Here is a 13,628-nt window from a genome sequence, read left to right on the forward strand (position 1 = left end):
GAAGGCATGCACGACATGCGCACCAATGTAATGAGAACCCTGCAGGGCTCATAAAATAGGTAATCCAATGCCATCTAGCCCTAAAGTAGGCGGACGCGATGCTTTTTGGAAAAAGCGATCACCTCCGTGTTTTGCTGCAGTAGCCCAATGTACAGTGCAAGCTGCAAAGGCAGTGCTGCTTTACGTAGACTGCTAAATCTTCCTTGATTGCTGGAAAGACTCCTTTTTTGGGACCTCAGAAAAATTATATGTTCCTGCTACACGCCAAAAAGCATGTTTTTCTTGTCTCCTGCCCCGGCAGCTCCCTTTGGTCACTTTGAACTGTCTCACTGCAACACTGTTGCTATTAGTTTTGTCAACCAAAATTGTTCTCCACTTGCTGCCTCTATGGTGCTGCCATCGTGCAGCTAAGTAACAGGGGAAATGAGATAGCGATCAAATGTGGCAAGCGGGGTCACTGGCGTGGTATACACGTATGCAGGCCTTGGCAAATGTCTGTTTCAGCACGGCCATTCATGGTTTTCGGTTTTACTTATCAATCAAAGCATCTGATGACAATGGCAATAGGTGCCTGCTGCTTTGCACCATGCTTAAAAATTGAAACCGTGACTAAACATGGGATGTTTTGTACCCAAATATAAAACACGAAGGAAATTATGCATGTCAAATTCTGGATAAAGACAAAGCTTTGTACTATATGCAGATATTTTTACGGCAACAAAGACTTGTACCTTTTGTTACCACATTTTATATCCAGCCATCATGAGCACATATTCGAGGGCCGTGAGATAAGGTATAGCACTGATGTTTCTCAAAGTGCTTTTTCTTTCTTGACACTATTTCACAGTGGAACAAGCTTCCAAACAGTTTTAAAGGTTGCCAATCAGATGCAGAGTTATGATCACTATTAAGTGCTATTGTTTAATGAAGGTCTGGTGTCACAGTCACCAACCAATATTCTGGACCTCGCGGGTACCGAAAAATAGTCAGAAAAATCCAACAGTCCGAAAAACTCATTCACCCCTAAAAATAATATTTATTAGGCTTACAAAGGCTTAAAATAATCTCTAATACCATATTTACTCGTATAATGATCGCACTCGCGTAATGATCGCACCCCTGAATTTTGTAGTCAAAATTCGATTCTTTTTTCTTTCCCGTGTAATGATCACACCCTGAACTTGTTGCAGCGATATGTCGTGTGCCAAGTCCAGCTAATGATGGTCGGGCTTAACATCTGTCAAATGCTACGCGAACGACTCTTGAAGACATACCAAGTGGTCTGCACGCACCCAACATACTAAGCAGATGCCCCATTTCATTCCTTTCATCCCTTTCCGCACTTCCATGAAAAAAAAAAAAAAAAAAGCTACAACCAAACTTGCCTTGGCTTTATTATTTGTAGGCTTTATAATGGTTTTGGTCAACAAGAACAACATAAAGGGCACCTTTCAATTCTTCTCGTCTGCACTCGTGGGCACGCAACAGATCATGAGCGGCAACGATAGTGATCACGTTTACACTGATACGTTAGAAGTGTGCCCTATTTATACGCTGAAGCTTGTAACGCAGCTAAGATATTCGCCCGCCCCTAGCGGAAACGTGCCGTATTAGGATAGCAGTGAAGACAAATGCCGCAGTTTCCGCAGCATGCCTGCCATGTGTTTCTATGTCACTGGCAGCTAAGCATGCCCATCTCTGTTTCTGCCCCCTCAGAGCGGACATGGCTAAATTATAATTATTGTTGCAAACTTGCCGATATTAACGATATTATTCATAACTGATATGGAAGGAACTGTTTCAATGCGCATAATTTACTCATGAGAAGAAAAATAATAACGTTCAGCGCGTTCGGCTTGCTCCGCTGGCCGCCATTTTTTTTTTCCTGTCCCGCACTGACAGCGGCAGCCGCCTGCTTGTTGACCCGTTGTCATCCCGCAGTAAATGCGGTATGAAAAAAGTAAATATTTCTTTTCGCTGGATATTTAACCCGCGTAATGATCGCACCCCTGAATTTGCGTCAATTTTTTTTACAAAAAAGTGAGATCATTATGCGAGCAAATACGGTAATTCCCTGCCTCATGCTACGCTTGCAGGCAATCACATTTGCTTGAATTTGCGCAAGAGTGACGTCATTTCCGTACGCAGTCTAACAAGAGCATGACGGTGTTGGCAATCTCCGTTGCCTGAGGTCACCATGGAGATCGAAGAAACGAACCATGTTTCTTCGCACCACCACAGTGAACACTGTAGCATTACTTGGCTCTCATGAAGGCACACGAGGTGAAGCCAATGACACAAATGTTAAGCTGCACAAACACACACAAAGATGCGACGTCTTTGAGACGCACCACATGCAAATAGCATAGGAAACAAATAAAAAAAAAAAACGGATCCCACATTAAGTGATTATGACGATAGTGCTGACCGAAAAAAAAGAAAGAAACAAGAAAGTGTCATACCCTGGAGCGCTTTGTCAACCAAGAAAGAGTGAGCATGGCCTCTGAGATGAGATGATGCCGTGCGCTCTCTATTAAAAGCGTGCGCCTCCCAATCTTGGGAGGCTATAGAGTGGGCACTGGAAGCCAAGCCACTGGAAAATCTAACAGGGAGGTTCCCACGATTGGGTAGCATGGCTCGGAACTAGCGATTTAGTCCAGAAAGTTGAACTTTTGGGCCTAAATTCGTCCAAAAAATTGGTTGCGAAAATGCATTAACTGCAGAACCCTGACTGTGCATTTATCAAGTCTGGAATATCCATCAAGTCCGAATTTTTGGAGTCCAAAAAATCTGTCTGCAACTGTATATGCTTTTCATCCCTTTTTTTCTTGTTTAGCTTTTGTTTTCTGACAACTTATGGTTTTGCTTTTTGTATATTGTAGTATAGTTGCCTACTCATTTTCGGTATCGTTTAGCGTCAATTACTAGTTGACATAGCAGAGTGTAGGTGTAGGCCAGTTGGTGATTCATGATTTTGGGAAGTTGCCGCAAGCAAATCATGAGGCTTGAAAGAAGGGACAACACGAAGTGGTACTGACAACTGATGATTTAATGAAACAAACGCCAAGCTTTTATAGATCAGACACACATGTACACCTGAAAAGCAACATAAAAACAAATAAAAAACACAGTGACCTTAAACAGGGGTGCGATACAAATACTAAGAAACACTGACAGACTACTGAGGCACGGAACATGTGTGTATCACATGGAAAGAAACAAAAGTTATTGCTGAGAAACCGCAACTGACAGCTTATTGGTTTTTACGTTGCTTTTCCGGTGTACGTGTGTGTCTGATCTATAAAAGCTTGGCATTTGTTTCATTAAATCATCAGTTGTCAGTACCACTTCATGTTGTCCCTTCATTCAAGTCTCGTGTTTTGCTTGTGGCAAGTTCCCAAAATCATAAAAAATGATAGTTGTGTCTGAATCCTTATGTCTACAACCTTGTAATGTTTTTTTTTGTATATGTGAGTGTCATTTATTGTCTGTTTCATTGACATCCCTGTTAATGTAATGACTGCTCACCTGTTTCACTGTAAGCCCCCTGTGTTTACTGCAACACCTCCCCCCCATGTAATGCCCAGAAGGGCCTTTAGGGTATGTGAATAAGAAAATACTTTTTCAGATTTACGACCGCACTTGTCTGTCCCCCACCAAATCCAGCGTATAATCGCTATTGCACTCACCCATCACGTTTCCAGCATGCTTCCAGTGAATGACTATATCCTCACTACAGATAGAAAAATTCTGTTAAAAAAGGTTCCATGGTGTTTTCCCCATTACCGCTGCGTGATTTGACTGGTAAGCTTTCCATTGCGCAAAAAAACAAAAAAAAAAAAAATGGGTACCATAAAAATTGGTTGTCATTACTGTTAATCTCATTGCGTTGCAAACATACATAGTCCTAATCTGCTGTGATTTTCTACTGTGTTAAAATCTGCTCACTCATGGTTTCTTTTTATGACTTACGCAATACTTTTCCCATATTCCCACAGTCTGCCAGTGTAAATGATGTTGATGCACTGGGCTGAATGCAGGTCAATGGATTTCGTTGCGACTGCCCTGCGGGTTATGAGGGCACTCGCTGTGAAATTGACATTGACGAGTGCCAATCGGGACCGTGCCTCAATGGAGCAAGCTGCCTGGATCTTGTCAATGGGTGAGGAGCACTTCTTACTTTGGTTATGTGCCCCCTTAGTTTTTTTAGTAGCCATAACCTGGATGCAGAGTGACAGGCATTCTGCAGTTAGGCTTCAAGTTACCAATTTTATCGGGTGCACTTTAGGCTACATTTTCAACAACCGTTCTGGTAATATAGATATTAAATAAAATTGTAATAGTACTACTACAGATTCTACAAGGGACGGTCGAATTTCAGTGGTACCAGGTTCCTGCATTTCGGCGACTGGAAAGTTGTCAAATATAGACAGTGCAATTCTGCTGTGTTGGAATAATCAACTAATGATCAGAATTCATGGTTGAGTTTCAATTAACTCAGTAGATCTGTTTTGTTTTACCTAGTACATATAATTATATATTACTTGCAAGATAGCTGCTGTATTGTTTGATTCAAGTGGCACATGACTGGTGCATAGCTCTTTGGGTTGAGGTGATAAGCAGAAAATTGGTCGAGACAAAAGCTACATGAAACACGGTTGGTAATGACTATAACATGTGAGCTTAGTTAAAGCAAAAACATTTTAAAAATTAGACTGTTAGTTACCATCTGCCTGCTGCAGTGCTTTTCTTTTTTCTTCACTTACAAGAATAATTCAAACTGCATCTGCCAGGCATTCTCAAACTTCAATCTACAGCCCTAGGAGTACCGTACATCTGTTTCCAAGATCTGTGAACATTCATATCAATCTGTGCCTGTCCGCACATCCTATAATTTATTCACAACAGAAATGCTAGTACTGTAATCACTTGCCTGTTGTGCCTTTTTTTTCTTTAAGGCGAAAGCCTTAAGTGGCTCATACGTCCGATGGCCTTAAAAAAAAATGCATCGTCCGGTCCAATGGTATAAAAACTATCATCATCCGCAATTGCTCACTCAGCAAAATGAAGCGTGCAGTGCATACATTCATTGAAATGATGCATACAACGTACAGAAACGTGACATCAAGTCGAATGGTACAAAAAAAAAAAAAAAAAAAAACACCATGTGACCTTCTCAATGGCTCATACCCTCCTAAGGCTGAGGCTACAAGCGCTCACCAAAGTGACGTGAACAGTGCATACATTCATTCAAATCACTCATACAACACACAGAACAGCATACGTTTAAATCCCTTGCTGAGAAGGTGCAACGTAAAGTAAAAGAGAAACTTTGCTGATGCGATTCTGACTCCGCTGTGCAAGCGTGCACAGCCACAGCTAAGCGTCGAAAACGAGCCGAAGAAGCCGAACTGCAAAAGCAGCAGCGCGACAGTGCGAGACAGCACATTACCGAGTGTGCAGCAGGCTTTTGCCTTCACATGTTACAGGTGTGTAACATGCTGCCATACTTTTTTTTTTCCTAGTATGTCTAGTGTCCTCATTGTTACTTCTAGGTATATTCTTCTCCATGCAGCCATTTGGTTGAGCAAGTGAAGGTTATCTGTGATGGGCTCAGCACATCTAGTTCACTGTGTGTGTCTACGTTTGTCTGTTTAGGGGAAATACGGGAGATCTTGCAGCACTTGTTAGCTTGTAGATTTTATAATGCCAAAAAACCTTGGAATGGTTGCTCCATGCTGATGTACTTTCCTGCGGTTCTTAAATGTGCAGGTACGAGTGCAACTGCACTGATACAGGCTTCGAAGGCGCACACTGTGAGCGAAACATTGACGACTGCTACCCGGGGGCCTGCTTGCATGGTGGAACGTGCGAAGACCGTGTGCGTGGTTTCTACTGCCACTGCTATGATGGCTATGAGGGCAGTTCCTGTGAAACTGATGTACCAGACTGCGACCCTCCAAGGCCGTCTGCTCCACCCTGTGAAAATGGGGCTGCCTGTCTTGAACGCTCCAATACGAGTCTCTACCGAGAAAACTATCTGGGGCTCTTCCAGAGCTTCAGTTATGCCACGGCTGCTGGATATGTCTGCCTCTGCCCACCCGGATTTAATGGAACAAGATGCGAAAACAACATAGACGACTGTCCTGGCCACAACTGCAGTATCTATGGTCACTGTGTTGACCTGGTGAATGCGTATCGCTGCGAGTGTCAGGCTGGATATGAAGGTGTCGACTGTGGAACTGAGGTGCGTGTTGTCTTTTTTTCTCTTCTAGCTTCTAGAAACCTCTTAGAATTTAAAGTGTGTGATGCGAGTGACCATCATATTTACTCAATTTTATTTTATTTTTTGTGAAAGAATTGACTTAATGTTAATATTAGAACAGAGTACAAAATTACACTACCTACACACTATTGTCATTAGCATCAAGCCTTTCCTGCTGAGAATATTGTGCATTTATTTGTGCAGCATGCGCGGCACCATTCACATGCTCAGTCATTACCTGTGGCACCTGCATTTGAGAGCAGGTGCTGTACAAATAATTTTTAAAAATTTCGGCATAACCTGTTTTACGATGACTGTCGATGTTAATGTGATTAGCATTCAAGCAATGTAGCAAGACTAGTGACATGATTCTTAAATAATGACCATGGCATAACAGTATCGTCATGAAGACAATGGGATGACGGCAAGTGCATGATGACTATGGTGGGATGTCAGCGTGTATGGCAATGATAGTGTGATGACAACGTGATGAATATTGGATGACGAAGCTGGAATGATGACGATGGAACAGGCCCGAAGGCATCACGACAACAGTATGCAAGGAATGCATGACAACTGTGTGATGACGACGCAATGACAATGATGACATGACAACGGTGGCATAATCAAACGGAATGATGCAAGCATGATTTCAATGGAATGATGAAGAAGGAATTACGTTGATAAAACAAAAAAGGAGGTACAGTAACCATCTGATATTTTGGACTTCCTAGGGGCCGCAAAAACGTCTGAAAAATTGGTCTGCCCGAGAAAATGAATGCATGCCTTTTACTGCTCCCAAGGACTCGTATTACCACAGGCATGTCCAAAATAGCTCTGAAGACCTGCCAGTACACTCGTTAGGTGTACTGTACCAGGCATGTTCGACAAATCGGGCATCTGAAAGGTCGGTCATTGATTGTATAGTGACAGTGGTATGACGACAGTAGTATGACATTTATGAAATTGTGATGATGGCACAATGACAGCTTGACAACGACAGTGTGATGACGACGGCACGACAAGAGAGTCGGATTACGAAGCTAATATGAAGACGACGGAACGACCACGACGGCATCACGGCCGCAACGGGAGATGGAAATTCAAGACAGTGAGCAAAACGAGAACAAGGAAAAAGTGGCAGCCAATCTTTCAACAAGTGGACTTGTCTTTTTCAAGGCGAAAGTGATCGTACAAGGTACGATCACTTTCGTGCTCGGCACCAGACATGCTGGGGTCTACGAGCAACTCTGTTCGCTGTAGGAACGCTGTTGCAGCACATTCGGAACTGAGTTATGTGAAATGTTACAAAAGTGATCGGATTTCCAAAATCAGTCGATCAAGAATACTGCTCCATGGCAGTGCCATCATCACTGGTCGACGCATGGGACGCACTTTGTGCTCTCGGCAATATGGTTATATAGCCTCGAGCAAGGATTGCCAAAGCAGGCCAACAAAATTTTGACAGTAATGTTTCGTTTTGCTATGCATTGCCTGTCTATTCTGTTTCATTTTGCAACAACAAAATTCGTGTCCCACAAGCAAGTTTTTCTTTTGCTTTTGCCACCGATTTTGTTATTGCTGGGTTTAACTGTAATTCTTATTTGAGCAATAGTTAAGCGTAGCCATCAATTACCCACTGGCACACTGGGCTTGTCAGGTAGCTTTGCCATAGCAAGTCCCACATGGCAAGGTAGGTTGGTTAGTTCAGATGTGACCTACTATACAGTTCAGAAAACTTATTGGTGAGCGAGTTACAGTGTGCCGATGGAGTGCGGGTCACAAAAGATTCTTTTTGCAGACATATAGAGGAACAGAAATTCCACTGCGAGTTTCGTGCATCTGCTGCTTGCAAGGTTGTGAGCAAAAGTAAAACTCCTCATGCTTTATATTCTTGAAATTAGCTTTGCCCCATGCCCCAACCTGGCATCTCTGTGCAGTAGTATGGCACGAGATCTTAGCATGTGAGGAAGTTTATCACCTAGGGGCATGAGGATTCCATTGAGCGTTTCCACTCATTGCTGTACATCTTTGTTAATTATCACTGCTAATTTTTTTAAAGCTGCATAGGAACACTATTTAATAGGGTGTGAAAGTATTTGAAAAGTTTGAATGTTATCGAATGTTATATTTTTAATATCCATATTCGATTTGAAAAATAGATACATATTCGAAGACGTTCGAATATTCGGTTGGATACGAATATTCGAATCAAATATTATATATTGCTGGCTGTGTGGGAGCACAGTTCTTAGCATTCCTTTCTGTCTAATCTAAGAATATTGGGGCGATTTTCTGTTGAATTTTGTGATTTCGTGCTGCTAGCGAAACTTCGCTTGTAAAGCACACTTACCCAGTAAACTTCTGAACTCTGCGGGAAAGCCAGTCTTTCAGTAGCAAGGGGTACAGGTTTGCTGACAACGAGGGTGCACTTTTTTTCTTTCTCTCCTTTTCAATATTTTTGCAGCGCCACCATCAATTCTGAGCTCATTGCACAGCAAGTGCATTAAGAGACAACTGGCACAGGGTCAAATGCCTCTGAGTTTACGAGCATTTGATGCGGTATAAGGCACAAGCTGGCAATTAAGAACAGCTAGTGGGAATCACTAAATTTTTCAAGTTAACATGAGCCAAATACACAATGTTTTAGTATAACGGCTTACTGGTCTAGTTTTTAAAACATTGACAATGCAAGTACAATGTTCCAACATGACAAATTATTAACCCAACTTGCTAATAAATGCATGTGCATATCACTGGTCGATATTTGATGTGATATTTGAAGCTAAGCATTTGTATTCGATTTGTATGAGAAAATTTTGATGTTCGCACAACCCTAATATTTAAGTAAATGGTACCTGGGGACAGTTGGTACTAGTTTTGCATTTGTAGTTAACAATTGTGTGCAATGAAAACTGCCACTAATATTACATTGCCAGGATGTGCATTCTGTGCATTAATGAAAACAATTACTGTGCACTCTTTAAATGTCTGTGGTGGGAAGTGGGAGTCAGGCCTGCTTGGATGTTCTGTGCAAAAAAGCTACTAATATGTGCTGGTTTTATGGGTGACAAATCATCAGACTCATTGTTGTTCTTAAGCAACATTGTGACCGTGTTATTTGTTGGCATTTTTTTTCCCCCAGGTGAACGAATGCGAGGCATATCAACCTTGTCGCAATGGTGCCACCTGTCATGATAAGGTTGCAGACTATGAGTGTACATGTGCTGATGGGTATGGTGACAAGAATTGCTCAACACTCCTGATTGGCTGCCGAGAGGTGCCGTGTCTGAATGATGCCCGTTGTGAGCCGCTATTGACTGATGATGGGCAGCACTCATACCGCTGCCATTGCCTGCCAGGCTTTGCCGGAAACATCTGCCAAACAGTTACAACTGCCTCACTGAACAATGAATCCACTTGGGACCTCACCATTAATGCAGACCGGCAGCGTGAAGGTGCGCTGGACCACCACAAGTTGAGGATGCAATTCCGAACAACCCTTCCCACGGGTCTGTTAGCGCGCGTGGTTCTCGATAAAAGTCGCTTGCTGTTGGTTGCCCTGGCCCAAGGCCGAGTAATTGTGGAGTCTGCAGATGACTCATTGGTCACCATTGGTGAGGGACTGAATAATGCTGAATGGAAGGAACTGAATCTGGAATTGTTATTGGGATCGATATCTGTGTCCCTGACTGAAGGCCCTAATGCAACAGCCTTATTGCCTGGCTATGATCCGGCAACTCCGCTGGTTTCAGTTGTCCTTGGAAGTGGACAGTCTCATCGAGATGCTGCCAATAGTGTGTGGAGTTTGCATAAACAGAACATAAGTGGCTTTGTAGGGTGCTTGAGAGAAGTGTGGCTCGACGGAGTGCTGCAGTTGCCACGTGACCAGGCTGGGCTCTCTGAGGGTTGTCCACGTGAGGAGCAGTGCGTCACTGACACATGCAGTGGCCAAGGCAACTGTGTGGATCTGTGGGACCGGCACGAGTGTCACTGCCACCGACCCTACTATGGCGAGCGGTGTAACAACAGTACGTGCAACTTTTCTTAACTTTCATATAGCTTACCTAATAGGCAGAACTTTATCCTCAGTGACACTGCGCAGACAGGTTACAAAAATGTTTCCTTGTGCTAGCATCGGCGCTGTATTTAGCTGCTAGAAAAATCAACATCAGTGCTGTATTTAGCTGCTAGAAAAATCTAATTTGAAGTGAAACTTTCCGCACTTTCTTGGTGACCATGTTGTGCTGCTACTGAGCACAAAGGGTAGAAATGCAGGAAAAAATCTGGATATTGAGGTTTCAGGAAACATTCAAGAATCCTGGCTGGTCAAAAAATTTGGAATCTCTTTGGAATTTGGAATGTACTGTATCCCAGGTGTAGCTTTGGGACATCTTATTTGATTCATGCCAGCCAACTGAACTTTTAGAAATTGATTAGCAACTTTTATTTGAAATGCATGTGCATATATATATATATATATATATATATATATATATATGTATGCTGGGTCAGTCTGCACTTGTCCCATCTCTCCGCACTGTTTCCAAGTAATATCGTAGATGTACATGTACCAACAAGCTTAGTTTTCAGCTCTTCTGCTCTGTGAGATGTTCACCAGCATTCAAATAATGCAAGTCCACCGATGCTGTTGTGTAGGTGCTGTAGCATTTCTTACATAATTTTTAAGACTGCCTGAATGCACTGTATATGACAAGCCTTCTTACTGCTAGTGAGGGGCAGAGAACTGCTTGCTTGCCTGCTTACTTGAATACAGAAGCGATCAAAAGGCCATTTAAGGTGGACATGCTTCTAACCCTTCAATATATCCAAAATTTATGTACTCCTGTGCAGGCTACCCAGCGGCCACCTTTGGTCATCACAACAGCTTGAGCTTCACCAGGCTGCGGGTGAAGCCTGAACACTGGGGCAGCCTTGGCCTGGGAGTCGAGGCCACCCTGTTTGTGCGCACCCGGAGTCCCTCTGGCCTGCTCTTCTACATCGGTGCAGAGCCCTCGCCTACGCAGTCTTCATCGGGTGATGAGAGCTTCTTAGCTGCCCGGCTCCGTGATGGCCGTCTTCAAGTGCTTCTGCTGAGCAGTTCCACTGGTGGTGCTGGAACAACCTACGTGCCTAAGATTCTGCACCCATCCAAGTTGCGACTGGATGATGGCAAGCTTCACTTTGTCCAGGTTGGTTGTTGTGTTTAGATTCAAGAGACATAATTCAAGTGTGAAACAATCTCGGCATCCTCTGGAACTGATTTTGAGGTTTGTTGCATGTGAAAAGAAAGAGAGGGAACGTCTACCGATTGCTGGGCACAGATTTTTTAAATTTAGGCTTTTGATTACTTTCAAAAGTTGCAGAAGATTCTGGGAATAAACAAAAACATCAAGTTTAGAAGTCTGTAACGCTGCGATGAAAACATATACAGTAAAACCTCGTTATAACAAAGTTGAAGGGGGGGTCGTAATTACTTCGTTATAACAATTAGTTCGTTATAGCCACTATCCATTTCTATCCACAATTAGCAAGCAAGAGAGGATGTACTTACCACCAAATATCATAGCAGCCCGTCACGTGAAAAAGAATATGGCCGTCGCACGAAAAAAAGACAAGCGAAAAAAAGACAGCAAGGAATTGCTACGTTATTCACGCCAAACGGCTCATCACTGATTGATCAACAGCACACCATCTGGCGGCTCACTTCGCAGAAAAGAAGTCCTTGATAGATTTTTGCTGCATCTTCTTCAGGCGAATGATGGCTTTTTCAGCTGCAGCCACTATTTCAAGTCCGTCCTCGCCGTCATCGTGAGTGCCAAAGAAGCGGCACAGCAAGTCTGCCGCATCCAGCACTTGTACGGGCGTCGGTACTTCGGATTCACCAATATAAGGCTCCGGGCTGCTGTCGACACATTCGTCACTGTCGTCATTAGGCACCCCCATCACTGCATGCACAATTTCCGCCTCCGTTAGCTCTTCGGTCGTGACCACGTCAGCGTCAGCACTGACGTACGTGCAGAAGGTGTGCAGTCGGGCACAACGACTCTAGGGCTTGGTCGCTGGCGGTGCCTTCATTGGCGGCAGCACCGAGATCTTCACTGTAACTGCCGCTGCTGACACCAAATGAGGCACGCCGAAAGAAATTTGCAATCGTGCTTGCCGGTACAGCCATCCAAGCAGCCTGTAGCATCTCAGTCGCCATGTACAAGTCAATAGTGGATTCGCGCTTCATGCTCATATTGAGCAGAATCCGGCCGATCACACGCTTGCGGTAGCCCAACTTAAAGTTCATGATAACTGCTTGGTCAAGGGCTCGCACAATTGCAGTGCAGTTTGGCGGCAAGAAGCATAGCTCGATGTTATTGAGCACAGCGGCAGTGTCGTGGGCCGCGAAGTTGTCCAGTACGAGGCATACCTTCCGGTTCAGCCTGCCCAGCTGCTTGTCCCACTCCTGCAGCCACTGTGCGAAAATTCCTTTTGTCATCCAAGCCTTATTGTTGGACACATAACTCACTTGCAGCTTACAGTTGCCTTTAAGTATCGTGGTGGCGCACTTTTGTAGACCACTAGAGCCGGCACATTTCTGACCCATCTATGCGGCGGGAACTCGCACGAATGAACCGATAGAAACACTGATGTCGGTGATGTGCACGGAGGCAACGACAAGCAACAACAAAACTGCAGTCAGCGCTGCCCCATGCGCGCAGCGGAAGAGCAGGCAGGTCCACCAGTTCCACGGGAAAGGGGAGGTCGGGAGATGTGCACGGCAGACGCGAACGTCACGCCCTATGAGACATTGATCTGACAGGTACCAAAATGGTCAGTATATGATCATTGTGGAAAAAAAAAAGTTGACGATTACGTTACTTCCTAATGTGAAATTTGAGCGCATCTCTTCAGCTGTTTCGGCTTTTCTGTATACTGAGGCAAATAATTCGAGCAAGACATGTATGTACAGTTAGAACTTTTGATTCTTCTCTTCTTCAAGAAACACTCCACTCCCAGTTCTTGATTGTCATGAAGGTAGCTTTGTGGTCGGAGAAATAGGTGGATATATGCTAGACTTGCTGCACCAATGCCTGGTTCGGCGTAGCGCACCTCTGGGTTCTTGCGGCAACGGCGCTGGGCCTCTGCTTGTGCGCCTCGTTTAGTAGCAGCGGCAGATGAAGGACTTCCACCGGTTGCCTCGCTGATGGCTCAGAAAGAACTGGCTGAGAATAAACTAATTATATAGGCAGACTAATTATATTATAATATAAACCGTCTGTGAGCCTCGAACAATCCGTCTGGTGCAGAACATTTCGCACCAGCCGCTGCAAACGGAGCGTACTTTGGCGCAGCTGCCTCACTTATCGGGAGC

The 13,628-nt window shown here is 44.0% G+C and overlaps 1 protein-coding gene across 1 annotated transcript in view; it reads left to right on the forward strand.

Annotated features, from left to right (window-relative positions):
• Positions 1-13,628, forward strand: part of crb (cell polarity complex component crumbs) — a 223,778-nt gene that overhangs the window by 144,371 nt on the left and 65,779 nt on the right. The window contains exons 14-17 of the mRNA XM_050166508.2: positions 4,041-4,162; positions 5,773-6,247; positions 9,411-10,296; positions 11,120-11,457. Of these exons, the coding sequence (XP_050022465.1) occupies positions 4,041-4,162; positions 5,773-6,247; positions 9,411-10,296; positions 11,120-11,457 (1,821 nt within the window). The remainder of the gene's footprint in view (positions 1-4,040; positions 4,163-5,772; positions 6,248-9,410; positions 10,297-11,119; positions 11,458-13,628) is intronic.

The sequence above is a fragment of the Dermacentor andersoni genome, chromosome 1 (genome assembly GCF_023375885.2).
Source record: "Dermacentor andersoni chromosome 1, qqDerAnde1_hic_scaffold, whole genome shotgun sequence".
NCBI lineage: Eukaryota > Metazoa > Arthropoda > Arachnida > Ixodida > Ixodidae > Dermacentor > Dermacentor andersoni.